This window comes from Opisthocomus hoazin, chromosome Z (assembly GCF_030867145.1).
Source record: "Opisthocomus hoazin isolate bOpiHoa1 chromosome Z, bOpiHoa1.hap1, whole genome shotgun sequence".
Taxonomy (NCBI): Eukaryota; Metazoa; Chordata; class Aves; order Opisthocomiformes; family Opisthocomidae; genus Opisthocomus; species Opisthocomus hoazin.
This window is the reverse complement of record NC_134454.1, coordinates 80,326,015-80,353,779: the sequence shown is the minus strand read 5'-3', so window position 1 is coordinate 80,353,779 and position 27,765 is coordinate 80,326,015. Positions and strand designations below refer to the sequence as shown.

General features: G+C 46.1%; 2 protein-coding genes across 4 annotated transcripts in view; one reads left to right on the top strand and one right to left on the bottom strand.

The window, feature by feature from the left end:
- FAM219A (family with sequence similarity 219 member A) overlaps positions 1–9,141 on the bottom strand; it is a 99,312-nt gene extending 90,171 nt beyond the window's left edge. Inside the window, exon 1 of one of the 3 annotated variants that reach the window (XM_075410566.1) lies at positions 8,936–9,141. In XM_075410566.1, coding sequence (XP_075266681.1) covers positions 8,936–8,995 — 60 coding nt within the window. In that variant the 5' untranslated portion in view covers positions 8,996–9,141. The remainder of the gene's footprint in view (positions 1–8,935) is intronic. The other 2 variants (XM_075410565.1, XM_075410567.1) reach the window with 2 other exon arrangements.
- Positions 9,142–9,374: 233 nt separating this feature from the next.
- DNAI1 (dynein axonemal intermediate chain 1) overlaps positions 9,375–27,765 on the top strand; it is a 155,927-nt gene continuing 137,536 nt past the window's right edge. Inside the window, exons 1-3 of the mRNA XM_075411270.1 lie at positions 9,375–9,463; positions 25,074–25,142; positions 26,971–27,069. Of these exons, the coding sequence (XP_075267385.1) occupies positions 9,431–9,463; positions 25,074–25,142; positions 26,971–27,069 (201 nt within the window). The 5' untranslated portion in view covers positions 9,375–9,430. The remainder of the gene's footprint in view (positions 9,464–25,073; positions 25,143–26,970; positions 27,070–27,765) is intronic.

Genomic DNA, 27,765 nt, shown 5'->3' with positions numbered 1-27,765 from the left:
TAGACCTGCGTGCTCTAACATGCTCCAAGAAGTTGCTTTCCTAGAACTAGCTTGGCTCAAGATGTGGGAAGTCTCATTGGCTTCCCTTGTCCTATCACCAGTGTGCTGTAAGGCTGGTACATTAGCCAAAGACTCAAACCAACACAGTTTACTGTCTGGAGACATGACTTAAGAAATACTAACAAAAGAGCCTAGGCAAGCATAAATTAATCCCTTCTGATTTTACAAGCATGGGTCTAATCAACAAGTCCTTTTAAATACTGCAATGCACTGCGCTCTTCTGCGAGGACTGCAGTACTTTCTCACTTTGGGGGAAAAAAGGAAGCCACGGTACCTTAAGTCTGAGAATACCATCACAGACGTGCACACAGAAACATGAAAAATCTCAAGTTACCTTAGACAACTGTGTGTAGGAGTAAAATGAAGAACTGATGAAGACACAAAAATAATCACATTTAAGGAAACTAAAGATACTTGGTCCACCAGGAAAAAAAGATCTTCTACTGGTCAACTTAAGAGATCTGTTTGAAAGCAAGAAGCAGGAGAGGCCACTACCTTTCTCATCCCAGCTCAAAAGCTCTTCCAATGCCTGTGGCAAACTTCGTGAACAGACTCCATCACATCTCAAAGTCATTAGAGGGTAAGGGAGGAAACAATAATTAGGTTGGCATAAGCATCTCTGACATTCAGACAGTAACCAAGATTTGTTTCACCTGGGGCCACATACAAACACAAACCTGAAACAAGACATAACCAAAATAAACAGTTTATTTGAATATGTGTGTACTAAATCACTAACCTACATTCCCACGCAATCAGTAATACACATAAGACAGGGAGAAACGATGATCATTAGAATACCGCTGCTGTGCTTGCCTTAGCAAAACAGACTGTCTACAGGATTTATCAGACTGAATGCTGCAGAGCCCAAAAGGTCAGCTGCTCATATTAGTGTATCTTAGTTCAGGAAGAAGGCTGAAAAGAAACTAAGAAAAACAGTGTCAGACAAGCATCAGGCAAGACACTGTACCATGCCCAAGGAGGAAGAATTCACATCCGATGGTCCTGGGCATGGAAAGAAATAAAAGCTCGACAGAAAAGCTCTAACATGGTCTGTTCTGGAAGCAGGGTTTGGGAAGCACATGGGGAAAGAGACTGTGACCGTTGATGGGGATAGTGCTACCTGCTTCAGCATTGAACGCAGAGTCTAAAAAACAACGTGCTCTGGCAGGCAGATGGTGCTGGGTTACAGGAGTTACTTGGTGGCTAGTTATTCAGTAGCCTGACCTACACTACAGCTTTGTCGACATGTTTTCTCCACTAACTCCAGACAGACAGCAGAACTTACCGAGCTCAGGAAGGCTCTAAACATGTTCTAGGAAAATAACTTCTTCACAGGCAGAGGCTGCATCTCCACTAGACAGCTTGCCAGTATAGCTGGAATAGTTTTCTAAGGCATAACATGTAATAGTCTCCCTTCTCCCTTCTGTATACGAAATAAGGTCTTGCCATCTTTAGAGAGCCAATGCTCAACAACAGCAACATGTGTTACCTTCAGCTTTGCTAATGAAAATAGCAAACTTTTCCCAGTCCACAACTAAGACGACTCTGCAGCTCACCTAGTAAAAGCTGTTGGGATGCAGCCAGTATACTCTGCATATATTTCAGAGAGCATTTCTTCGCAAAGAAGTTTCCCAAAGTGATAAACCTTGCTATCCTGTGAATCAGTGATGGATGTGTCCAAAATCCGAGCAGATTCCCTAGCAGGTACTCTTCAGAATGAAGAAAATTTGCACCTACAATGTCATTCACTCCTTTTCACTATCCTTAGAGTTAAACCAGTGAAGCAAATGGTTGCTTTCTATTGAATACTACAAAATGGACACTGATCCATTGCACAGGATTACACTTTAAACCTCAGAAACAATAATGGTCAGAGAGACTATACAGGGCTCGAGCTGGAACTGACAGATTTACTAGTTGCAAGTAGCTGCATCACTACAATGTCAATTTTATAGTGACAGATACAGAATAACCTCAGCAGGACCCTATGTTCAAAATGGCACAAGACTTCATCAAAGATGCATGGCTTGTGCAAGTGAGAGGGGAAAGCGCAGACACATTTTTACTGACTGTGGAAAGTGACAGATAACTGATCTGCATAGAAGCCGAAAAACAACTGCTCCAGCCAAAGTCTTAAAATGTCTGGAAAAACCAGGCACACCATCATGACTGACTGACTCCCAGTCCTGCCGTCAGCCAGCTCCACTCTTCATCATTGCCCCACAGATCACACCAGTGATGAGGCCTCCTCTATACTTATGAAGTTCAGTCTTGAATTTGACAGCTAGGAAGATCTAACTCCAGAGAGGCCACATATGCCCTACAGTGCCGTTGGTAAGCTGAGGGCTTTCCGTGAATGAAGGCTTGCAGAATTAAAGGCACGCGTTGTTCTCCTCTCTCACCCCAGCATTTTGCTCATCTTGTCTGACGCTATGGACCTGACACTACCCGCGGGCAGAAAGAGTATATCAGCAGTAGAGGCTGTATCAGCAGCAGAAATTGGTGATATTAATATCAAGCCACAGATAATGAGCTCTCAGGAGTTATGGAAGAATCCCAAGAGGGGACCGTGCAGCTTTAACTCTTCACAGAGTTCAGTGCCCCTTTTCAAACACCTTTCTTCACTCAAGAAGAGATTTGCAAACATGACTGACAGAACAACCACAGTCAGAGCTTGTACAGGGAAGTGGAAAAGAAGAAACAGTGTGCCTGCAGAGACAGTGCCAGCCAAAACATGCTCCGGTGTCCTGACAGGTCATCCTCTAGCTACACCAGCCACATGCCTCACCACACCTGCTCAGGAGACTGCGCTGTATCACTGCTGGAGTTTCCGCCTGGCCTGGGGTGGTAATAAAAATGCTTCTGTACCTCTGCACCAAAGGCCTGATACAGGACAAGGAGGGGAGAGGAGAGGACAGCACCCCAATAAACTGAAGTAGTCAGGGAGATAATCTTCAGACAACCGCTACAGATGACACCGCAGCACATCAAAACAGGCTGTACAACTAAAAGCCACACTGTCTGAAATCGTTCTATTTCAGAAACCATAGTACTGCAACATTACAAATCTCTTGTACTGTAAACATTTAGAAAACATATAGCTGTGTAACCCCTGGGCTACATTACAAGGAATATACGTAGGGATGACATTTTCATTTTAGAAGCTTTTTCCTTCTAGAAGGATGAGTTTCTTGTGTATCTGCACTAGAGACCTGGTGTTATATTAATGCATGATTTCTAAGCCTGACAGGTATAACCTTTCTTTTTGCTTCTTAGTTACTTCTGGTTTTGTATTTTTAGGTTTTTCCCCATTTTAGGGATGTACCAGACAAAACAAAGAGATCTTAACACACAGCACAACTTTCCTAAGGCAAGATAGTCAGTATTTTCCAAAACCAAAAAATGTAGATTTTAAAAACTAAGTATCCAGTAGATAATCTATTTTTTTTCTTTTCTGTTTTTCATTTCTAATGTTCAAAAAAAGCTGTACAGAAATGCATCTTCTGTCTCTTCAAAGGTTACGGAAATTTTGCACCTCCAGGATCAGCGTAGGTTTGGCATCTCAGCTAAAAAGCCAACAGCATCACTGTAGGATGTGGCTAAGCAAAATCCTTAGGTTGACTGTCATCACAGCCACATCAACCAGAATTAGAGTTACCAGTCTGAGGTCCGCAGCCTGGCAAACATCTGCAAGGAACCAGCCTGTCCACGATGCTTCAGAATGAGATACAAAAACCATCAGCCCAATTCCTCTGGAAAGAGCTCCCATTTTTTCACACGGGCCAAGAACTGGGAAACTGAAATACTGCATTCCAGCTGCTGCCTTCAGAAAGCGAGCCAAAGTCTCAGGAGTTTGTGTCAAAGCTCGTCTGAAGCCGCTGCACTTTGACAGGTGCTTTTTCTCAGGAAAAGTTGTACTGATGCCATATGGGCAAGAGCACTTTTACTCTACTTCCATTTTTGTGCTCAGAACAGAAACTGCCTGTGTCAGTGTACAGGAGCAACACGTGATCCAACACCATCGTCATCTGTCAGTTTGCCATCCTATGCCAGCCAGTGCTCAGGGTATGCCAGAGACACATGCTCAGGAGCATTTCACCTACCAGCAGAATTCAAGATACAATCCCACCACATCGTGCTCAGTACATTCCATTTTAACAAATTACTAAGGATTTTGCAAGAGTTTAGCTAACAACACAAAACACAGACTTAAAAATCACAGGCAGAGCATGTGGTGAGGCTCTGAAGAAAAGATGGGTCTACATATAATTACAGGCCACTCCATTCCTATTTCAAAGCATATTTTAATTCTTCTTTTCTGCAGCATTCTCACTGTGCAACTGTTCCTTCATCTCTCCCTTTAATATCTACCTCTGTAATGAGAGCTATACGGTAGGAAGCCTTCCTGACAAAAAACATAGAGAAAACAAACCAACACCAACCAGCACAACAATGCACCACCACCACCAGACTAGGAAAAACTGTCTAGTTGGAAGTTAAAAAATGAAATATCAACCCTATCTGCCAAGATAGCTATCTACCAAGCATAAGCGTCCCAGAAATAACGAATTTCAGGCCTCATCACACCATGCATCCCTGCAATGCTGGGAATTGACTTTATCTGAGAATAACACACTACCCCATTGGCTAACCAAGAGATCTCTTTCTGCGAGTACAGAACGACAGTGACAAGCCAAGTCAGAGATCAAATAGAAACTAAGCAAAACAAAGTTGCCACAGTTGAGCTTGCATCATCTTCACAGAGAAGACACGATGCTAAGCATCAGGAGTAAACAACACCCGTTATAAATTAGTTTATACTGATTTGAAGAGGGGGGCATTTTTTGGGATGGAAGCCAAGAGTTAACAGCATCCAAGACAGTAAGTGGGGATCAGAACAGACCACCCCATTTTCCTGGAAAGGCGCCAGGTCAATGTGACCAAGTGCCGGTTATGATCCTTTCTTCACTCCCACGATAAGTATGTACAGAATTGTGCCACAATATCAAAATATGCAGAGTAATGTGTCTCTCAAAGACGTGAAACACTGGGTGTCACCACATGCTAAAACCTGCCAATGTTTAAGCAGGGTCTGTATGCCATCCTGCCCACCTGCCTACAGCAGCTCCCTCTCACTAAGTGCCACGCTGAACCGTTCCTTGGGTCTGCATTGGTGCACAGCAGTTCTTGTAACAGATGTTTGTAGAGGTCAAGCAGAGTCAAGACAGCTTGCTTGACTCCACAATGCTTATGCAAACAGGCTGGAGAGAGGATGAACTGATTGCCCACCTTCTTAACTTCACGTCACTGCATCTGATGCAAAGGATAGGAGGTCACATGCAACAGAGCTGGCCACCACGCAGCCTGCAGATCAAACACTTCTCAGCTCTCCAACACAACCACTATCCGACTTGTTATTAGCAGAGAGAAACTTGCAGCAACCAGAGATCTGGGTAGGCTTTGTCAGAGCAACCAGTACTCCACACAGCTCCAGTCTGTACTGGTTAGATACTGCCTTTAGTCTTGCAATGAGACACCAGTGCAGCCCTTGGACAAAGCTGTCAAAGAGAGAAGGTTCCCCCACCAGACAAATTCCAGCTTTAAGGAAGTTACTTTTGCAAAAAGCCATGGATGTGTCAGGTTCTCTGTCCCTGCTCAGTAAACACAACACCAATTACTGTCAGGATGGACTCCAGACATTAGTGTACCATCACCCCTGACAGACAGCTGATCAATAGTGCCAGTATCAGTGGCAGGTTTGGAGGCTGAGGGGCTCACAAAGGCTTCAGACTACTTTCAAAGAATGGCTTCCCTTCACCATTTAACAGCCGTACCTATCTCTTAATTTTGAACATTAGCAGATCAGCAGGCCTGTCTGTCAGATGGTCTCCAGGCAGATCACCAGTGGTTATCCTGCAGTGCAGCATAAAGACATCAAAAGCTAAGATGACACTTTATCTACACAGACAAACAAGACATTCAAAAGTGTGCATGCTGGTCAGCAACACAAAGTTTTTAAGGATTTTCAGCAAGGCCTAGCTTCAGTAACCTCACTTCAGGACCCTTCTCACGCTCCCAGGTACTGGCCAGACTCAGAGGGAACAGTGCTCTCCTAAGACACCCTCCAGCCTGAACACGATGAAAAAACATTTCACCCAGTGCATGCACTTCAAATCAAGCAATGGACTTTCTCATGTCTATTTGCTTTCAGCAGGGGATCATGTTTCAAAATATTATTTTTTTTATAGCTTCAGTGGCAATTCACGACTTTTAGGTCCCACCTGGAAAACAAACTTCTACCTCAGCCCTTTGAATGTGGAAAAGACTGCCAGTCTCATCTCTCCCTGAGACCATATGGAACCGAAAACTTATACACTGGGAAGAAGAAACAGTAAGTCCCAAGATACTAAGGTTATTCTGTACTTTAAAATATAGGATGGGAGAGAGAGAAAGGGACAATTAGTAACTATAATAGAATAAAGCAGCAGCATTGGGCAGAACCGTGTTACCCTAGCAAGTCAGTATGATAAACCCCAGCCTGCTTCTGAACTGCAAGCACGCTTGCAAGCATCCAGTCCCTACGCGCAAGGTACAGACCGGAGCAAAAAAACAGAAGAAGCCTCTGTAGCAGACTTGTTCTGTCCCACTTCTGAGCCCGACGCCAGCATTTCCAGGCACGTGGAAGAATCCTACACACCCAGTCACAGCAACAGCCCCTCACACACACAAGGTTTCACGATGAGCTCCATTAGTTGAAGATCAACTGAAACCCTGAAGCACAGGTTCAGAGTATTCTTTTTATGCAAGTGTCAAAACCTTTTGTGAAAATTTCCTAATTCTTGGCTGCTGAAGAAGGGAAGGAAACCTGCTTCCTAAGCTTACTGCCACAGCTGCACAACATACCATCCTATCCCAAGACAGCAGGGTTGAACCTGATGACCTCTTTGGGTTCTGCTCACTCCATGGCCACGCAAACGTGCACGTGTGTGCCAATTCCACTCCTCCACTATTATCATGGGCTTTCTAGAAAATACTTAGGAGTAATTTTTGTCTGCCAACAGCCTTTCCAAACTCGCTAATCTCACTACTACGCCCTCTACCCTCAACATGAATAGAGGGCCAGCCTTGTTACATCTGTTGCATCTCCTTGATAAAAACACACACAAGTATGGCGTGCAACAAGTCCACAACAGCTTCTATGGACAGTTTTCTTACCCTGCACAAAGGTTAGAAGCTAAAGAACCAAACAACAACAAAATCCAATAAACTAAATACATTTTCACAATTTGTCAATACTTCCACCATAAAAAAGGGCTTTCCTTGCCACTGAGGGGTAATTTGAGTTTGAAGACCTTCACAGAGGGTCTTTCTGTTCACAAGACAATTGCTGTGTTCTCAGCTTTTTACAAACACTAGCGGTACATAAGCTCTCAATAATGCACAGTTTGATATACTGGAAATCTCAGCAGCATCTTCAGTGCTATCATGTATCTGCCAATAACCTATCCTGACCTGCCGTCAAAAGGATCTGTGCCAGTATTTCGTCAAAGTTCTTCCCACCTCTCCAAACAGTGCCAATCCCTATCTCACATAATCAGATGCCGAGATGGAATTTGCTTAGTACAGGTGCCAAAGCGAATCAACGTCTTTAGTGAGTCAGCCCGTTATCCAGCTTTCACTTTAATGCCAAGGTGAACTGTATTTCAACAGGTCCCAGGCTACACATAACAACGCGCCTTCAAGCAGAGAGTGAGGCAGACAGGAGTAAGGAGAGAAGAACACACAAAGGAACCTCTCTGAGATGGGAAACAGAAATGGACAAACACATTCAAGTGTTCTGTGGCATGCAGCTGGGGCACAGCACATACACAAGGAAGCCTGTCGCATCAAAGCAAAGCAGCTACACGCTCATATGATGTCTTGGACTACGTGGCGATGATCTAGCATCTCCCATGGCTGCCAGCCAGCCGGCCTTCCTTCCTAAGTGTCATTTCAGAAGCTACCAAAAGCCTGGGACCACTCTACCTGCCCATTTACGCAGTCGCAAAGTCCCACGAGCCCGTATACTTCCTTCTCTGCAAAGACTCCCCAGGGTCCCATGTAGCAGTGTAACCATTATGTCAACCTCTTCAGAGCTCATTAATTGAGCACAATTGTGACTACGAAGCGAAAAAAACATCCTGGTACAAAAAACACCTGCGCTGGCGTGGGGAATGGGGAATCCAACCCTCACAGACGGCTTTCTTCACGTCAAGAATTTTATGTGAGCAAAACTAAATTTGACAGCGACGTTTCTCTGCAAAGCACCTGGACTCTTCACACCTGCCAGCAGCCTGGCGCCGAGAAACATGGCTACAAAACCAGCCTTGGAGGGGGCCCGGCAGCTCCTGGCCACACGCCCGTCGCCGGGGAGCACAAACACCACCCGGTTCTCCCCCCGGATCTCGCCTCTTTCGTAAAAGCCGACCCAAAGCCCACCAGCCCCTCAGCTCCCGTCCCGCCCGCCCGCCCGCCCCTTCCCCGGCCGGGCTGCCCCCGGGCTCGGCGCCGCTCCCCGTGCCCGGCGCTGGAGCCCACCGGCCGGGCCTGCGGGGAGCCCCCGCCCCGTCAGCCTGCCCGGCCGGGACGCTCCGCGCCGCCGCCGCCTTCGGAGATGCCGGGGGTGGCGGGGCTGGGCGGGCGGCCGGGGATGACACAGCAGCAGCAGCCACCGGGCACGGCCCCGGGGATGGCGGCGGCGCTGAGGGAACGGCCGTTACATAACGGACCCGACCCCCGCAGCACCGACCGCCGCCGCCCCGCCCCCGCGGCCCCCCCCCCCGGGCTGAGGCGGCGGCTCCCGGGGGACAGCGCGGCCCCGCCCGCCCCTCACCAGCGGCTGCATCTCGGCGCGCACGGCGGGCACCTGGAACCGGTCTATCTCCTCCATCATGGTGGCGGCTCTGCGGAGGCGCGGCGGGAGCGGCGGGCGGGCGGGGGCGCGCGCAGGGGGGCTCCTCACGCGCCGAAGGACGCCGCCCGCCGCGGCTGCTGCCTCATCCCCGCCGAGGTGGTGACTCGGCCGCGCCGCTTCCGGGTCCGGCCGCTGTCGCCCCGCCCATCTCTTGCATATTCATGAGGTGGGAGGAGTCGGGGGCCCTGTCGGTAATTCGGGAGCCCGGATGCTCTGGTCCCTGCGGCCCCGCCCCGCCGGCGCCGGGCCGTACCATTCCTCCATGGGAGGGGGGAGGGGGGGGAATAGCCAGGGCCGACCCTTCCGGCGCGTTGCCAGGGTTGCTGCTATCAACTTCCGGCCTGCCGTTGGCCGGGAGGGCGCGCGGCTGCCGTGAGGTGCGGCCGGTGGCGGGGAGCGGCTGGGGCGGCCGCCATGCCAGGCAAGGCGGGCGACAGGCGCCGGCAGGTAAGGGCCCGACCCGAGCGGGCACCGTGGCAGGGCGGGGCCGCGCTTCCGAGTGACGGCGCCGTGATGACGTCGCTATCGGCGCCGTGACGTCGCCGCCACCCCGCGAATGGCGTCACCGCAGCGCCTCGTGCAGCGGGAAGTGGCCGTTCGCGCGAGGGAAGGCCGCCGTGTCGCCCCGCTCTGGCTCTGCCGCCCTCAGCTCCTGCCCTGGTGTGACGTCAGGGCCACCGTGACGTCACCGTCCCCGCAGCCACCGCACGTGACGTCACCACGCGCGGCCCAGCTCATTCCCCGCAGCGCTGGGTGAGACGCCGCGCTACTGCAGTGCCACCACGTCGCGCCACCCCGTCCCCGCACGGAGGCACGCCACGCCCTGCCGCCGGCGCCCGGCGCTCTGTCACTGTGCGGGTGCCACCCCGAGAGGCTGCGGAGGCCTCCGACGCCGCTGTCACGCCGTTTTGTCACTGTTGCAGCACGTGACGCTTCCTCCCCAGGGCAAGTTTTCATGCACTTTAGGTGTCCCCAGGCCACCAGAGAATCTTCCAGGGACGCTGAGCAGACAGGCTGAAACCCCGGGTTTTAAATCGCTTTAGAGAATTCTTTTGATTATACGCAGCGGTGACTTCTGTCACTTTCCTTTTGTTTCACTGTTCCACCTTCTCTCCGTTCAGACGATGGAGTGAGGCCATCTGCCAGCCTCCGTGGCAGGGTTACTCCTCTGGGAGCAGCAGCGCGGGAGGATGTCCCTGTGAGACCTCACTGCCTGCCTTCCCGCTCTGCCTGGGCACGCTTGCCTGCGTCCCCTCGCGGGGTGCAGGGCTCAGTCAGATTCGTTCCTGGATTTGGTTTGATTTAAAAGCAGAAGACGACCTGGCTGATAAAACCCCTTTCACAGAAGGTTTAGGTCAATCCCAACATACGTGATCTTTGGAGTCGGCAGAAGAGGGTGAGCATAGGTGAACTGAGAACAAGCAGCCTGCTTCCTCAGTCCGGCACACACGGCGGAAAGCCATAACTGGTCAAGGAAAGCAGAAAGAAAAGAAGAGGGACCAACATGGTGGTACAGAGCTGTGAGGTGATAGCTGAGATCCCCAGGCAATCCCCAGTGGTCTGTGGGGGGATCGCGACAGCAGGAGCTCCTTCAACGATGGAACAGCAACCCTTGCTGATCATCTGATCTCCATCTCGTTACCCAAGGGTGTTTCGTCTTGTGTGTGGTTTATCCATGCCACAGATGTACAGACACTGTACAGACCTATGCGACTTCTGAAACCTGAGCTAATAAACCCCACTAAGTCTGAGCTGATTTTGCAGAGCCTGATCACATCTCCCTGCTCCTGCTAATGAGGGTTGGAACCCGAAATCCAAAAGTACTGAAATGGGTCCTCATGGCCCCTGAGGTCTCCAGGAGCCATCAGGGTGTTTCTGCACACGTCGTAGGAGGGCTTGTGAGCTTTAGAGTAGGCAAGAGTAAGAGAGAGGATCACTGTGACTTTCCTGATCTTCTACTAAGAAGTACTAGTAATCATCAAGTCACAAAGGGCTTTATGAAGCTTGCAAAGGGTACAAACTCAGAACCAAAAACCACATCCAGTCCTAGATAATGAAGATGTTTATGCTAAAATTGTAAAACCCATTAATAAGAATAATGATAGAAACTAAATCTGGGATGAAAAGCTTACTCTGAATTTCAATTTCTTTCATTATTAGAATTTCCACATAAATGTTTTTAATAATTTTCAGTAGCTATTATCTCAAATATTCTGAAACGGAGAGGCTTTCATTCACATGTTATTTGAAGAACTTAATTAATGTGCCATAAATGCGTTCATTTTATTTTAAAGCTCTTGAAACATCATAAACTGTTTAAACTCCTAGGATTTTTGGCTTTTCACATAACTTTCATTACAATAACTTAAAAGACAGTAGTTTTAACTTGTCCTGTATTGCCTTTCCTACATTTGCCTTGAGCTTGTTAAATCTGATTGCTGTTTTGTGTCCTTTTATTTGCTAGAATATTCTTGCAGTGGACTAATTGTGTGATCGACTAGCTGGTTCTGGACTCCTGAGGCTTTTGCTTCATTTTCTCTGACTCAAAATATAGCCCACATCTCAGCGGCTTTGGGAGTCCGGGGAGGGGACTGCTGTGTGTTTGCACTACTCACCGCCCGATGAGGGCCTTGTGGTTGGTATTTACTGAGCCCTGATGGCCACTATGAAGTTAATTGGCAAGTTGAGGTCTAGATCCCAGTTCTTGACAAGAAAATCCCCTTTTAAAACAAGTGAGTGAGCTCCTGCACTTCTCCCCCGTATGCATTCCTCCTCTCGGCCTGTGTTTGTAGTGAGGCTGGAAACAAGCCTGCTGATTGCCGGGAGGCTGTTTTTTCTTCTGAGCGTCATTTCCCTTGGCTTTCCATCCTTGTCTCTTTCATTGCTAATTCTCCTCTAGCACTATGCTCTTTTCACCTGCCCCTGTGCTTTTCATTCCTCTGTTTCCTATGTATTGCTTTGTTCTGCTCTGCCTCCTAGGTTTTTCATTGCTGCCTGCTTTCCCTTTGAAAATTTTCTTCCCGAGATTGTTCTTAAACCTGATATAGTTACCTGAACACTGTTAGGTCCTTCCTTTTTACTGCATATCCCTTCCATCCCCCCCTCCACTTTCATGTCTGTGTGTTCTTCAAGTGCTTTGTGATCAATTCTTTTTTTCTTGTTCTTTCCCTTACAGGTGGTGGTTGCTTGGCCTCCTTCGGTGCCTTTCTTGTATCTGCCTTCTCCTCTGATATCAGTTTCTTTCTTTATTTCACTCTTTTTTGCTTCATCCATGTGACTTCAGCTTCCAGTTCAATCTCCAGCCACCTGATGTCTTTTTTCTTGCTCTTTGAAAGAAATCTTCCGTATTCCTGGGTGAAAATATGTCAAAAGTCTGGTTGACCATCAGAGATGAAGGCTGTGGCCTTCCAGATGAGTTGTTTAACTTGATCTGAGTCTTAATTAGAAACATCTTTAGGCTCTTGTATGTTTGTGTACATAAATAAAAAATGTATTTCAATGTTCAAAGTCTTAAAACAATTGGGTATGCCTGGATCTTTGTGTTCCCGATGCAGCTTTGTAAATAATAATATGTATGCTCTGCCAACATATGCCAACATCCCTGCATCAGATTGAAGGGAATGGAAGAATTACATTCTCACATCCCTGAAAATGAGTTCTGGAGTGTGACAAGTAGAATACTCAGAAGCGTAGTATGTTTTAAAAACACTGACCTGTGTGGCGTGTGCATGGAAATGCAGAAAGTTGTTGATAGGGCGGGGAGCAGCACCCCGTTAGCCTGATGTCAGTCCTGTGCATGGTCCTGGGTGATGACAGAAAGTGGCCAACAATTTTGAAGTTGTTATTTTAAACATGGTTGTCAGGTATGCTGTTGGAGGTGTTGATTCCAGATTTCTGTGTCTTTGCTTTGTGGCGCAAGGAAAAGCCTTGTGCGAACAGTGGGGAGCACCCTGTGCTGCTGTGTACATCTGTGGCTGAACCCAACCCAAGGAGAAGCAAGATTTATTTATGGTTTCTTAACTGTCGTTGCCTACACTTCTTTGCATTTATAGTGTGCAAAAGCAGGCTGACTGGACTTATCACTTAGGGTCAACCCCACCGTCAACAGCAGGTCACTTACGCAGTGTTAAGAAAGCCTCTAAATTTGGACAGCAAGTCATTTCTTGTTACACCTGACTTGTCGTCTTGCACCCACTGACATGTAAGCAGCTTCTTTGCGGTTCAGCAAGTCGTCAAAGAGGAACAGACCCCCTCCCCAAACACGGTCAACAATCAGACACACTTTGCTTTTTTGCCAGCAGAGGCTTTTAAGGTGCTTACTGGGTCTTAAGCATGCATTAAACCATCCATGGAATATAAAATAAACACTTGGTTTAGTGTCTCCCAGAAAACAGATTATAAAATGTGTTGACAAATAGCTCTTAAATTGGTCTCCCTTGTGAGTGTAGATGGATGTCTGCTGCAGGGCAGGCTAGAAGTCACTTTGCTTCCTTTGGCTTCATTTCCATTCTGTGCTTCTCCACTCCTTGTGCTGAGTGGTGGTTCACTACGGAGACAGCTGATATTCAAAACAAGAATAAAAGGATAGCAGGAAACTATTAAATGGTTTTACAGAAATGTCAAGCTTAGCCCTTGTAAGAACTCTCCCTCTTCCCCTTAGAATCCTACACGCAGCTGTGTTCTCTTTTTCTCTTCAGATTACATGTTAACCTCTGTGCTGTGCTCCAGAGGAAGCGGTAATGATAATGTCTGTGCTCAGGAAGATGAAGTAAACTTAGCAGGAGTGTTCTGTGATTGCTCAGCCTTGTAGTCTCATTGTTGTATGGTGACAGCTAGCATGGGGAGCAGAAAGGCTGCAGGGATGTCTCTTTAATGACCTTAAAAAAATATAGTCTGGGTTTGTTGTTGGCCTGATGAGCATTTCATTAATATGTAATCTATTTTCAGCCCTTGGACAGCTTGCTTAATATGAACTGGCAGTTCAGCTTTGCATAGTAATCAACCTGCATCATCGCTGCCTCTGAGTTTTCTGGTATTTGAGGCTAGAACTGCAAATCCAGATCTGCTCAGCCCATCTTGTGCTTTAAGCATAGGGATAAATTTCACTTTTGTTCTGGGCTTGTGTGGCAAGTTTTTGGTAGTGGGGAGTTACAGGGGTGGCTTCACTTTACTTCACGTAAGTCTGATAGAGCCAATGCTGGCTGGCTCCAAGATGGACCCACCACTGGCCAAGGCTGAACCCATCAGTGATGGCGGTAGCGCCTCTGGGATGACATAGTTAAGAAGGAAAAAAAAACCTGCAGCAGCCAGATGACAGGAGTGAGACGATGTGAGAAACAGCCCTGCAGACACCAAGGCCAGTGCAGAAGGAGGGGGAGGAGATGCTCCAGGTGCCAGAGTAGAGGTTCCCCTGCAGCGGTGGAGCAGACACTGGTGAGTCAGGCTGCCCCTGCAGCCCATGGAGGTCCATGGTGGAGCAGATCTCCACCTGCAGCCCATGGGGCCCCACGCTGGAGCAGGGGGATGCCCGAAGGAGGCTGTTGACCCCGTGGGGAGCCCATGCTGGAGCAGGCTCCTGGCAGGACCTGCAGACCTGTGGAGAGAGGAGCCCACGCTGGAGCAGGTTTGCTGGCAGGGCTTGTGACCCCGTGGGGGACCCACACTGGAGCAGTCTGTTCCTGAAGGACTCCACCCCGTGGGAGGGACCCACACTGGGGCAGTTTATGAAGAGCTGCAGCCCGTGGGAAGGACTCATGTTGGAGTAGCTCATGGAGAACTGTCTCCTGTGGGGGGGGGACCCCACACTGGAGCAGGGGCAGAGAGTGAGAAGGAAGAAGCGGCAGAGATGACATGTGATGAACTGACCACAATCCCCATTCCCTGTCCCCCAGCGCTGCTCGGGGGGAGGAGGTACAAACTTTATGTGAGTAAAGTTAAGCCCAGGAAGAAGAGAGGGGTGGAAGGAAGGTATTTTTAAGATTTGGTTTTATTCCTTATTATCCTGCTCTGAATTTGATTGGTGATAAATTAAACAAATTTTCCCAAGTCAAGTCTGTTTTGCCCGTGACTGTAATTGGTGAGGGATGTCTCCCTGTCCTTACCTTGACTCACAAGCCTTTTGTCATATTTTTTCTCCCCTGTCCAGCTGAAGAGTGAGAGGGATACAGCAGCTTTTGTGGGCACCTGGAGTCCAGCCAGACTAAACCAGGACAACTTTACTCAAGGAGTTGGTGTATAGAGGTGTGTCTGGATCCTCACCTTGCAGTGACTAGTAGCAACAGATAGTCTGGAAGGGGCAATTTAATCTGACAGTATAGGAGAAGGATGTACCACCCCGCAAAGCCTATAGTGAGGAACGTCATGTTGGATGGCAGGACAGCACATGTGGTAGCATCATTGCATCTTCTACTTGATTAGTCAGTGCAGGTCTTGAATCTGAACATGAGGAGTGGGCACATTTTTTACTGAAGGATTTCTGTGGTCACAAATTCAGGATTTAACCTGGTTCTTAAATGAACACTTACTCTTGAGAGTAAATCACTACTTCTTAGGACACCAAGATGATTTACTTAGCATCAGCATTGCCACTGACAAGTTGGAGGTTTTCTGCAGCAGAGGATGAAGTAGTTGAAAAGTTTGGCTGTCGAAAATAGCTGTTAAAAGAACCAGACATGATTGTTCCAGGACTTGGAGAAAACTTCAGAGCTTTTGCTATTCAGTCAAGAAGGCAGGTACTGATAGTCCTGTCTATGTTGTATAAATTCAGTTAATGAATCTCAGATCAGCAATTAGTGGTTGTCATATCGCCAACAAAAAGACAGAATAATAATGACTGTGGATAGAGTAAGCAAAAGGACAAGATTTGAATGGATGGTTGCGTATGACTCCTAGCTAGCCAGGGAGAAAGACAGAGAAATTGTCTGAGCAGCCAAGGATCAGGTTAGGAAAGCTAAAGCCCTGTCAGAATTAAATCTGGCCAGGGACATCAAGGGCAACAAGACAAGCTTCTATAGTTATGTTGGTGATAAAAGGAAGACTAGGGAAAATGTGGGCCCTCTACAGAAGGAAATGAGAGACCTGGCTACCTAGGCTATGGAGAAGGCTGAGGTACTCAGTGACTTTTATGACTCAGTCTTCACAGGCAAGTGCTCCAGCCACACTGTCCAGGTGGCAGACAGGGAAGGCAGGGACTGGGAGAAGGAAGAACCACCACTGTAGGAGGGTGGTTCCACCTAGGGAACCTGCAGGTGCACAAGTCCATGAGACCTGATGAAATGCATCCACGGGTCCTGAGGGAACTGCTGGATGAAGTCGCTAAGCCACTCTCCATCGTATTTGAGAAGATGTGGTGGTCCGGTGAAGTTCCCACTTACTGGAAAACAGGAAACATAACCCCCATTTTCAAATAGGGAAAAAAGGAAGACCTGGGGAAATACAGGCAGTCAGTCCTGCCTCTGTGCCTGACAAGATCATGGAGCAGATCCTCCTGGAAACTGTGCAAAGGCACACAGAAAATAAGGAGGTGATTGGTAACAGCAACATGGCTTCATTAAGGGCAAATCAAGTCTGAATTAATTTGGTGGCCTTCTACCACTGGTTTACAGTGTTGGTGGATAAGGGAAGAGCAACTGATGTGATCTACCTGGACTTGTGCAAAGCGTTTGATGCTGTCCTACACCACATCCTTGTCTCTGAATTAGAGAGATGTGGATTTGACAGATGGACCGCTCGGTGGATAAGGAGTTGGCTGGATGGTCACACTCAAAGAGTTGCAGTCAATGGCTCAATGGCCAAGTGGAGATCAGTGATGACTGGCATTCCTCAGGGGTCTGTACTGGGACTGGCGCTGTTGAACATCTTTGTTGGTGGCATGGACAGTGGGATTGAGTGCACTCTCAGCAAGTTTGCTGATGACACCAAGCTGTGTGGTACAGTTGACACACTGGAAGGAAGGGATGCCATCCAAAGAGACCTGGACAGGCTTGTGAGATGGGCCTGTATGAACCTCATGAAGTTCAAGAAGACCAAGTGCAACATCCTACACATGGGTCGGGACAATCTCAAGCACAAATACAGTCTGGGCGGACAATGGGTTGAGAGCAGCCCTGAGGAGAAGCACTTGGTGTTGTTGGTGGATGAAAAGCAGGACATGGCCTGGCAGCGTGCACTTACAGCCCAGAAGGCTAACCATATCTTGGGCTGCATTGAAAGCAGCATGGCCAGCAGGTCGAGGCAGGGGATTCTGCCCCTCTGCCCCACTCTGGTGAGAACCCACTTGGAGTCCTGCATCCAGCTCTAAAGCCCTCAGCAGAGGACAGACATGGAGCTGTTGGAGCGGGGGCAGAGGAGGCCACAAAAATGATCAGTGGGCTGGAACACCTCTCCTGTGAGGAAAGGCTGAGAGAGTTGGGGCTGTTCAGCCTGGAGAAGAGAAGGCTGCAGGGAGACCTTATAGCAGCCTTCCAGTACCTGAAGGGGCCTACAAGAGAGCTGGAGAGGGACTTTTTACACAGGCATGCAGTGATAGGACAAGGGGTGATGGCTTTAAGCTGAAAGAGGGTAGATTCAAATTAGATACTGGGAAGAATTTCTTCACCATGAGGGTGGTGAGGCCCTGGCCCAGGCTGCCCAGAGAAACTGTGGCTGCCCCCTCCCTGGCAGTGTTCAAGGCCAGTTTGGATGGAGCTCTGAGCAACCTGGTCTGGTGGAAGATGTCCCTGCTCATGGCAGGGGGGTTGGAACTAGATGATCTTTAAGGTACCTTCCAACCCAACCCGTTCTATGATTCTATATTTTTATGATTCTGTGACTTCCTTTCCTCATTTCAAGCCAAGCTGCAAGTGCACGACTAAGGTGTTGAGGGTAAAACTTCCACCGGACATTGCATCTCTTTAGTTCTTGCCATCCCATTACGTATTTCTGGGATGCAGAAATAGGATAGCTCTTTGTAAATGCCAGCCTGGTAGTGCTTTTTGCATTTACAGCTATGTCCTTTGGAAAGTGGCCAGTAGTTTCTTTTTATTTTAATTTTCCTGTTTTATAACTAATACAATAAAATATCTGGAGGAATTTCATTTGGAGACAGCCCAAACATCCTACCTAAAAATACAATTAGAAATGTTTGTTGGATAAGTCAGCAACTGGAAAACTTCCTGCTGAAGGACTTGATTTTGCATTTATTTGCATCTCCTGATGGCTTGTCTGCGTTAGAGGGAGCTGTGGCAAGGGAAAGGAAAATTAAATGGCATTTAAAGCACCGTTTCTCGGCTGTTTCCTCTCTTCATCTGTATTATCCTTTTGGATTACTCTATCTTTGCAGTATTCAATAGTCAATTTTTCTTGTAGCACAGTCAATGTCTGGCTCAGCGAGGTATCTCTTAGGTGCTGCTATCGTAAACACATCCTGGAAGAAAGGTCCAGAAAAGAACAGTCATTTGAGTTTTATATATCTTTAATTGAAGTATTATGACTGTTACGGGCTTCTAATGTCTTTTCACTGTGGGAACTACGATAATCTGTTCATTTATTTAAAGTAAGGTGGTCATCGGAGTAAAACATGTTTAGCATGCATAAATTCTCACTCTGCTGTTTTTTGCTGTAGCAGTGGAGCATCTCCCAGGGTGGTCAGAGTTATGATGGTGACCTGGAGGTGAGAAACTCCTTATAACTCTTTAATGCCTCCTACCCATTCCTTAGTTCCCTAGCAACAATGTCTCTTTGTTCCTCATATAAATTCCTCATAATTATTCACACTCCTCTTCTTGTTAATTGTTATGAATATTATTAAAGGCACGGATAGTAGCATCATTTATTAGGAAGATTTAGGAAGCCTGTTGATTCTTTCCGTAGCAAGACCGTCTTCAGTTTATATAGAATTTGCTAAAATACAACAGTTTAGATTGACATGTTCTTTGTTGGGTGTCTGTCTTAGTCAATATGTTAAAAATAAAAAAGACTAGATGCTGAACAACATAAACCAAAACACTAGCAGAAACTTACTGTCTGAGCTCTGTCCATGCTTGTAAGCCTGGGAGAGCTTAAGAGAGGCAGGGAACCTACAAAAAACAAAGTGTGTCATTATGGAATTAAGCTGTGTATCGTAATGTATGTGCTCAATGGGATGAATAGAAGGTTGCCCCAGCAACCTTCATTCTTGCATTTTCTAAGTTCTGAATGCTTTTCTTTGAGATGCTAATAATAGTCTGTGAACTTATATTTTTTTTGTAGCTAATCATGTAACAGCAAAAATGTGCTTGCAAATTAGAGATGTGTATGAAGGCCAGTGGTTGTTGTGAGCATCTTTCTAGTGGATCATCAGTTATAGTTTATTTTTCATTTGTATTGCGGATCCATTTGTGGCCTCTTCCCTGTTGTACAAACGCTGTGTGATGTGAAAGAAAGAAATAACTGTCAGAGCAAAAGGATTACATCTTAAACAATGGTTTATGGATAGCACATTGATGCAGTAAGAAGAAGAATGAGGAAGCCATGGCCATCATTCTGAGCCATGGTGGCAGGAGACCAAATACATGAGTGCTATTGAGGAATCTTTACCGCTAATATGGCAGGGAGGAGTTTTAAGGAAAGGTATGAAGGACAGTGTGCTGGCTTTGGTAAGATTTACAGGGAGCAGGAACTTGCAAAAGAAATGACAAAAAGGGCAAAAGACAGGTACACCAATAAAAAGGAGTGTCAGGACTACCTTTTTCAGCAAGTGTCACAGCAATAGACTTTGTGCTATTATCTGAATTGGGGGGCGATGTAAAAGATTTTGTATTCTTGGCTGACCCATGTTTGCTACCCACCTTGATTCTTGTAATAGTTTTAAACAGATCTGCTGGTTTTGATGAGTGTTGCCTAGTGCTAATATTGCCAAAATCACAGAATCACAGAATGGTAGGGATTTAAAGGGACTTCTGGAGATCATCTAGTCCAACCCCCCTGCCAAAGCAGGCTCACCTAGAGCAGGCTGCACAGGACGGCGTCCAGGCGGCTTTTGAATATCTCCAGAGAAGCACACTCCACAACCTCTCTGTTCCAGTGCTCTGTCACCGTCAAAGTAAAGAAGTTCTTCTTATCCTTCAGTTTGTGGCCGTTGCCCCTTGTCATGTCACTGGGCACCACTGAAAGGAGTTTGGCTCTGTCCTTTTGACACCCGCCATTAAGATATTTATAAAGATCTCATCTCATCTCATGTATTCATGTTTGTGTCACCTTCCAGCTGTATTCCAACAGTTTCAGCTTCCTTGGGATGAGCCTTCCTTCACCTCAGGCACTTCACTAGCATAGGCTGCTGTAGCACATCCCCACAGGAATAATGCTTGCATCCTGAAGGCTACCTTCTGCTTTTTGTACTGTCTTTACTTGTAGAGTATTGAGTCAAGCAGAGTTGCAGTCTTTACCTTCACTGGCCAGAGTCCAGGATATCCAACAAATAAGATACTCAGCTTTTGTTGTTGTTGAGGTATGTCGCTGTGCTGTTAGGGATGCTTTGTCTAGGCAGGAGACGAGAGTTTTGCTGAAGGACCCTGGAAGGAGCTAAGGACACCTTCCTAGACCCTACTACCACCTGCCAGACAAACCTGCACTCATCTGCTTCAAGCATGGCTGTCATGTTCTTTGTGAAGCACGTATTGATGACACCAAGCTGAGTGGTGCGGTTGACATGCCTGAGGGATGGGCCATCCAGAGGCACCCAGGCAAGCCTGAGAAGTGGTTCTGTAAGAACCCCATGAAGTTCACCAAGGCCAAGTGTATGAAGGCCCTGCACATGGGTCAGGGCAACCCCAAGCACAAATAAAGGCTTGTTGGAGAATGGATTGAGAGCAGCCCTGAGAAGGACTTGGTGGTGTTGGTTGATGCAGCAGTGTGTGCTTGCAGCCCAGAAAGCCAACCGTATCCTGGGCTGCCTCAAAAGCAGCGTGACCAGCAGGTCAAGGGAGGGGATTCTGCTCCTCTGGTCTGCTCTGGTGAGAGCCCACCTAGAGTCCTGCATCCAGCTCTAGAGCCCTCAGCACAGGACTGACATGGAGTTGTTGGAGCAGGCCCAGAGGAGGCCACAAAAATGATCCAGGCACTGGAGCACCTCTCCTGTGAGGAAAGGCTGAGAGAGTTGGGGCTGTTCAGCCTGGAGAAGAGGAGGCTGCAGGGAGCTTTATTGTGGCCTTCCAGTACTTAAAGAGGGCTTATAAGAAAGATGGGGACAGGCTTTTTGGCTGGGCTTGTGGCGACAGGGCAAGGGATCATGGTTTTAAACTAAACCAGGGTAGATTTAGACTGGATATAAAGAAGAAATTTTTTACAATGAGGATGGGGAAAAACTTGAACTGGTTGCCCAGATGACGTGGTCGATGCCCCATCCCTGGAAACATTCAAGGTCAGGTTGGATGAGGGGACTCTGAACAACCTGATCTAGTTGAAGATGGTCAGGCTCACTGCAGGGGATTTAGACTGGATGGCCATTAAAGGTCCCTTCTAACACAAACTATTTTATAATTGTATGACTCCATGATATTGAAGAAAGCCCGGGGCCTACACAGGTCAACACGTGCTCTGGGGGCAGCTGGAGTTTTTTTAGTTCAAAATATGAGAGATAATAAGTGCAATTTTGTAAGTGTCCTGCCAGTCATGTTCTTGCTCCCTGCCATGGGGAGCTACTTCGCTTAGCCCCAAAGCAATCTGCCATGGTCAGGGAGCAGGGTCTGGCAGTAAAGCAGGAATGAGACAAATGGGGAAGGGCGGTAAATCCCAACTGATGCAGTGAGACCCCTCCCCTGAACACCCTCTCCCAGTCATACACAACTGGATGTGGTACTCTCAGCCACCCTGTGATAAGGGGTGAAAACATGCATGGGATCAAAGTTAAGACTTTCAGAGCCTAGTTCATTGTTTTTAAATAGACTGTAAACTTTGTTACACTCAAAATCTTGTTTATTGGCAAAGAGGAGACACACCTTTTATATATATATATATATGTAAAATCAAGAATTTAATGTTAGTGTGACTGAAATTTCAGTCTAAACATTGTCATCTATCCAGATCTAATTATTACAGTAAAAATGAAGGACTTCTGTACAAAAAAATCATTTATAATAATAATAATGCAGTTGAAATTGTTGCATACAAGCTTCCTAGTTTCTACCTCTTTTCTGGTGTTGTGTTCACCCTTCTTCTGCTCCTCTTGTTCGAAAGGCTGATGGTTTCATTTTGCTGTCATTGGTGGTGTTGGTATGGATGTTATGGCAAGTTGTCAGCATCTGGGGTCCTTTGGGAAGGATAAGATGTCCATGTTGATGGTTTCTTCCTCACTCTAGGATCCACTTGGAGTTTCTTTTTCATGTCAGCTAACACGCTTTCACACCTTTCTCTTTCTTCATTGGTCTAATGTTCCACAGTGCACCTGTTGTTAATGTATATGATACTTTTTAAGTGTGTGAGAGACTATTACTTTGTTTTCTTTGTTACCTCTAAACCCAGCTTTGTCCAGTTCCCGTGTCTGGGTGTCTGAATTTCTCGAACGTGCCACTTGTTTACAGCTGTGGGGTCTCCGATGTCAATTTTGTGGCTTGTCTCTTATCATCCCCTGTACCACGTTCTGGGTCTCCTCAGAGTCTTTCTATCATAGCAGGACTGTGCTGTATCATTAAGTTACAGTCATAAAACCATGACAGTACCATATAAAGACAAAAAAAATAAAGCAAATTATCCATAGGTCCCTGGCTGATTAGAAAAATTCCACGTGCTCTACCCTCCAAACCCTTTATGATGTGGGGGGCAGGGCAGGGTTTGTGCTGCTTCCTTCCAGTGCCATCTAACTCTAGCTATTCTTCGGTGTCACTTTCGGATTTTAATACAGTTGCAGACGTTTATTCACAGGTGGCTCTCTGGATTATGTTAATTGAAATGTGTGCAACTGCTAAAATCAATTACCCTCAGATTGCCTTGTCAATGCCTTTGCTGCTGGGTAAATGCTTTTATAGACTCATTTACGAAGGGTAATAGTGAGTAGGCTTTGTATCATGTTTTAAATTAAGAGTTTGATTTTGATTTGGATCTGAATAAAATTCTGCTCTGAAACTGTGTTTTAAATTTTGTTGCTTAAATCACATCTAATTCACATGTAGCATGGTCCTTGTAGGGTAGGATGTTTGCTGCCCATTGACAAGCAATCACATGTGGGAGACAGGCCAGCTGTGTAACCCAGTGGTCTCAGTACTAGTTGTGATGCTGGGGCTCCTAGGCTTGCTGCTCTGCTCTGCTACCAGCCCATTGTGGGATTGTAAAGGAAATGTCATAGCTCTTTATTTTCTCCACTTGAGTCATAACAATTTGTATTTCAAAGTGAGGCACATTTTCTAAGCGTAGAAATGTATCAGTCTGCTCATTTTTCATTGCTTTTAATATGTATCTTCTGGAATAAAAATAATCCCTGGTGCCTTGTTAGTAACAGCAGTCTTACGTGTCTTAGCTTGTACAAAGGGAAACAACATGGAAAGTCGCAGCTTCACATCTCTGCTACAGTTTGTTCTTCTCTGAAACTATTCCTTTTCTGAATTCTTATTAACAAGTCTTAACAAGTGATTGGGCTTTAGAAACAAGATGCGGGGATCCTGGGTCAAAGTCATTATGGCTTCTTAATTGTTTCATACATAGGAAGCAGGTGGTAGAAGTGAATATTTAATTTTCATAATGAAGGGGAATCATGAGTCTAGGAATCTCTGTAGAGACTCATGCGCCTTAAGTTGTTCATAATAGAGATGGAAAAGGGGATGAACAACAGATAATGTGATAAAGCTGGGCTTTCCTGTAGAAGAGTTAAGAAAACCACATGAAAGCAGCAAGTGGCAGACTTAAAAAGCAAGCAGCAGTTCTTTGCATTAGCATGTAGTTGTACCATGGGAGTCCTTAATGTGGAAGTTGTGCATGCTAAAAATGCGTGTAAATTCCAAAATGACTGAATAAATTTGTGGACAAAGAGATCCACCAACACAAAATAAAAAGGATAGCATTTCTGATTCAAGACCCTATGGGAACCTGAGAAGGCACCCTGGAGAAAACTTCATAGACGTCTGCTTTTGAATACTGTTGGAGAGAGATTCTTGGCTAGGTTGACCTTTGATCTGAGTTGAAAGGTGCACTCTAATGTTCTTCTAAAGAAAATCAATAAACCCATGGGAGCTTTCTCCCGGTCCCTTCATTTTCCTTCCCTCTTCTCCAGTATCCCCTTCTTTCCTGTCACAAAGTCAAACACTTTTTCCAGTAACTCATCTGCTTTCCCATCCATCCCATCCAATGTTATCTGGGATGCATCCTGAAATTGATCTCGCCAAGGTGTCGTATGTTTTCTCCTTTGCTTGATTTATCAGCTCTCTCTCCGTCTGCCGTCTGGGTTCTTGGTCCTGTCTTTTCCTCAGCATATTCTCAAAAGGTTCCTCTTAATTTCCTCTCCCACTTTCTGTAAGGTTTTTGTAAAGCTTTGTCAGTGGTGCCCTTTTGTTATTCCTTAACCTCTGTGTAATCTCCCTTAGAACTAACCTATAAACAGCTATTTCATTGCTTTCCTTAAAGCCTGTCATAAAATTTTTTCTGTTCTGTTATGTGCTTGGGGATGCTGGCGGTGGTTAACTTCCCAGCTGCTCATCAGTGTTTTCCATGTTTTTTCAGCACGTGTGGCTTTGTAGGTGTGGATCTGCTGTCTTCAGGCTCACTGTAACATGCAAACATTTGGGGCAAGAGTGGTTTTTCTGTGTGTTTGAGTAAGGCACTAGAACCCCGTGTGTGTGACTTTTGGGTGTATCACAGATAGGCAATACGAGGAAACAGCCTAGTGTTTCTTTATGCTGATAAACTGCTGTCTTTTATTATGAAAGTGACTGCCTTTCATTCAAATGATTTATAGACAAAGTACTGATATATTTGGCTTTTGAAGCATAGCATTGGAGCAAACATTAATCAGCATTAATAAGATTTTATAAGATTAATAAGATTTTATTCTGCTTTAGTTAAATTAAGAAAAAAGGTGCTTTGAAGATTTGCATTGGGTATGTTCTCATTTCAGGGCCAAAGTGGACCTGCAGGAGGAAAGGCAGGGCCACCAAGGCCTGCTAAAGCTGTATCTAAAAAACGGGTAAGATCCACAAATCCATGAGGGTTAAAAAATGTTTTTTTCTTTTTTATCTGTGAGATGCAAACTAGATTCAGTCTGAACAGTGGCTTTTTTTGTGGAATTGGTAGCATTCCAACTGATTTAGCAGTAACGAGTTGCTCTGGATTTCCACTGAGAAGGGAATTACCCTAGCAAGTTGGAATAAAAATGGCAGTTAAAATAAAGGCACAATTTAGGTAAAATGCAATACAAAAAGTTTAAAATAAAATGTCTGGTATGCAAAGTCCAAAATACAAGCTGACATAGACTGTGAGAAAACTGCCTGCTTGGTTTATAAAATTCAAAACGTAGCCCATATTCACTTACTTAACATAGAAATACGAGCATTAGAGAAAATATCAGTAACTTTTTGACTGTAAGCTTCATGATTTTTACTGTTGGGCAAATAAATGCTTAGAATACCCTTATATGATCTATTTTCTTCTTGTTAACTCCATTGGCATGAATGGAAGAAGGGCAGTTTACATGCCTTGAAACAGGCGTGGTGATAAACAGCTTTTCACTTCCTTAGGGGAAATCACAGTCTTGTTAAATGTTCCTCTTTTGACCCTTTAGAAATGAAAAGTTATTTACTTTTAAACGAAAAACATAAATAAAGATGTTAAACCCACAAGACTGTTTATCTGCTACACTAGGGAAAACAGCCACTGAACTAACTGGCATTGAATTGTGTATGATAAATGTCCTACAAGCAGGTGTTCTTGTGGTGAGCATTAAATGACAAACAACTGTTCTGCCTTCATAGTCTCTGGTGTATCAGAGTGCCTGACCATCCTTACCAGTTTGTGTCATTTCACCTCCCACGGGGAAAAAAAACGCTGCAGCCTGGGTGCCTGACGTGTGCAGAATTCTCTGCTACTTTCAGCCACTGCACGTTTTTACGCAGCGCAGTGCTTGTTACCTTTGTGGTGCTCTGCAGATAGCAAGGCTTTGCTGCGCCCAGTCTCTGTACCTGCAACCAGCCTTCACTTACACGCTGGGCTCATGGGGAGCTCTGTATGGCTATAAAGTTTAGCAGACCTGAGAGAACTGTATTCAAAAGAATGATTGATTTATTTTAGATCAACCCATTATACATTTCAAACTGAGGGAGAAATTTTGCCTCGAGCCGTTAAACACTTTAATCAGCAACTTTGTGTTCTGGCAGTTTATCTGTAATGACAATTAGTTGAAACTCATCCCTGCATTGATTCATTTTCCTCTTAATGATATCATATCATGACATCAACCCAAGCCCAGCCGAAGGAGAGCAGCAGTCTGTGTTGGGACAATGCAGACCTGCTGGCCTTTGCAAGCAAGAGGTTAACATTCCTCCAGCAGCCACATCCCTGCAGCTTTGTCTCTTGAACTAATTTCTAAGTGCAGCTGGTACAATAGCACTTGAGAAGTAATTGCAGGTCCTTGACTTGTGCCCTTGGGTAGTCCTAAAATATGGCTCATTTGAGTGTTATATGGTCAAAAGAAACAGAATTGCCAGCTTTTAAACTGAAATCAAAGTGGGGTTACTTGGGTTTTGCTATTGGAGTTCCTCCAGTTTTGTTACAGGCCGGGAATTATCTGCAGACAGCAGCTCCTCCAACCCACTGAACTCTTGCTGGCAATTGTAGCCATTCAACAATCTTCAGGTTTGGGTCTGCCATTTGGGGTTCTCTGCTCTGCTCAAAGCAGAGATGGGTGGGGGAAATGCTGTTTGTTCCTCCTTGCTTCGTGCCTGGAGAAGCGCTCCTTTAGGAGGGAGCAAAACAGTCACAGTCTTGGTGCGCTAATGGGCTTGTCATTCCTGTGCTAGGATGAGGACCTCTCCACTGAAGCGGGAGAAGGCGTAGATGAATGGACGGCAGCAAAGACTCTAGTCAAACCCCCCGATCAACTGGAGCTGACTGAAGCTGTGAGTAAATCAGTGCCTGCATTTGTTTTGAGATGTGTATGAAACTCCATAAGCCAAAGCCTACCTCTTACCTGTTTGTCTTGGAGGGATTTCTGCGAGAGTAAAACTCCAGTGCTTGCTAAAGTACAGTGTCTGCAGCTGAAATGGCCTTCAGCAGGAAAACAGGGGGACTGTGCTTTGAAACACAGTGCTGGGCTGAAGACAATGTAACTGCATGGAGCAGATCCAAGAGGGGAGTGGGACCGGGGCTTGCCTCAGATAAGCAGGACCCTGAACCCAAACCTGAGCTTTTCAGGTGTCTTTGTGTGATACACAGGACGGGGAGATATCCTGGAGTTTTATGGCCATTTCTTCTTGGCTTAGCTCAGTAGAATTGCAGTCGGTCACCCTTACAACTGCAGTTGTCTCTCTCTTCTCACTGCCTTGTAAAACTCTAGTATTCCTCCTTGTCCTCCAAGTAGCTCTCAAAGGGAAGTTATACGTACTTTGCCCCACTTAGGCAGTGAGAACAGTTAACTTGTTGGCAGTGATCGATACTGCAAGCACTGCTACTGAGCTTATTGTTTACTCTGTTTTCAGACAGTGTACGCTTCATGGCACAGGTTGTGTTTCTTGCCCTATAGAATGAAGCTGGCATTTTTCAAGTGCTACCATAGCTTAGATAAGAATTAACATACCAGATTAAGAATTCAACTA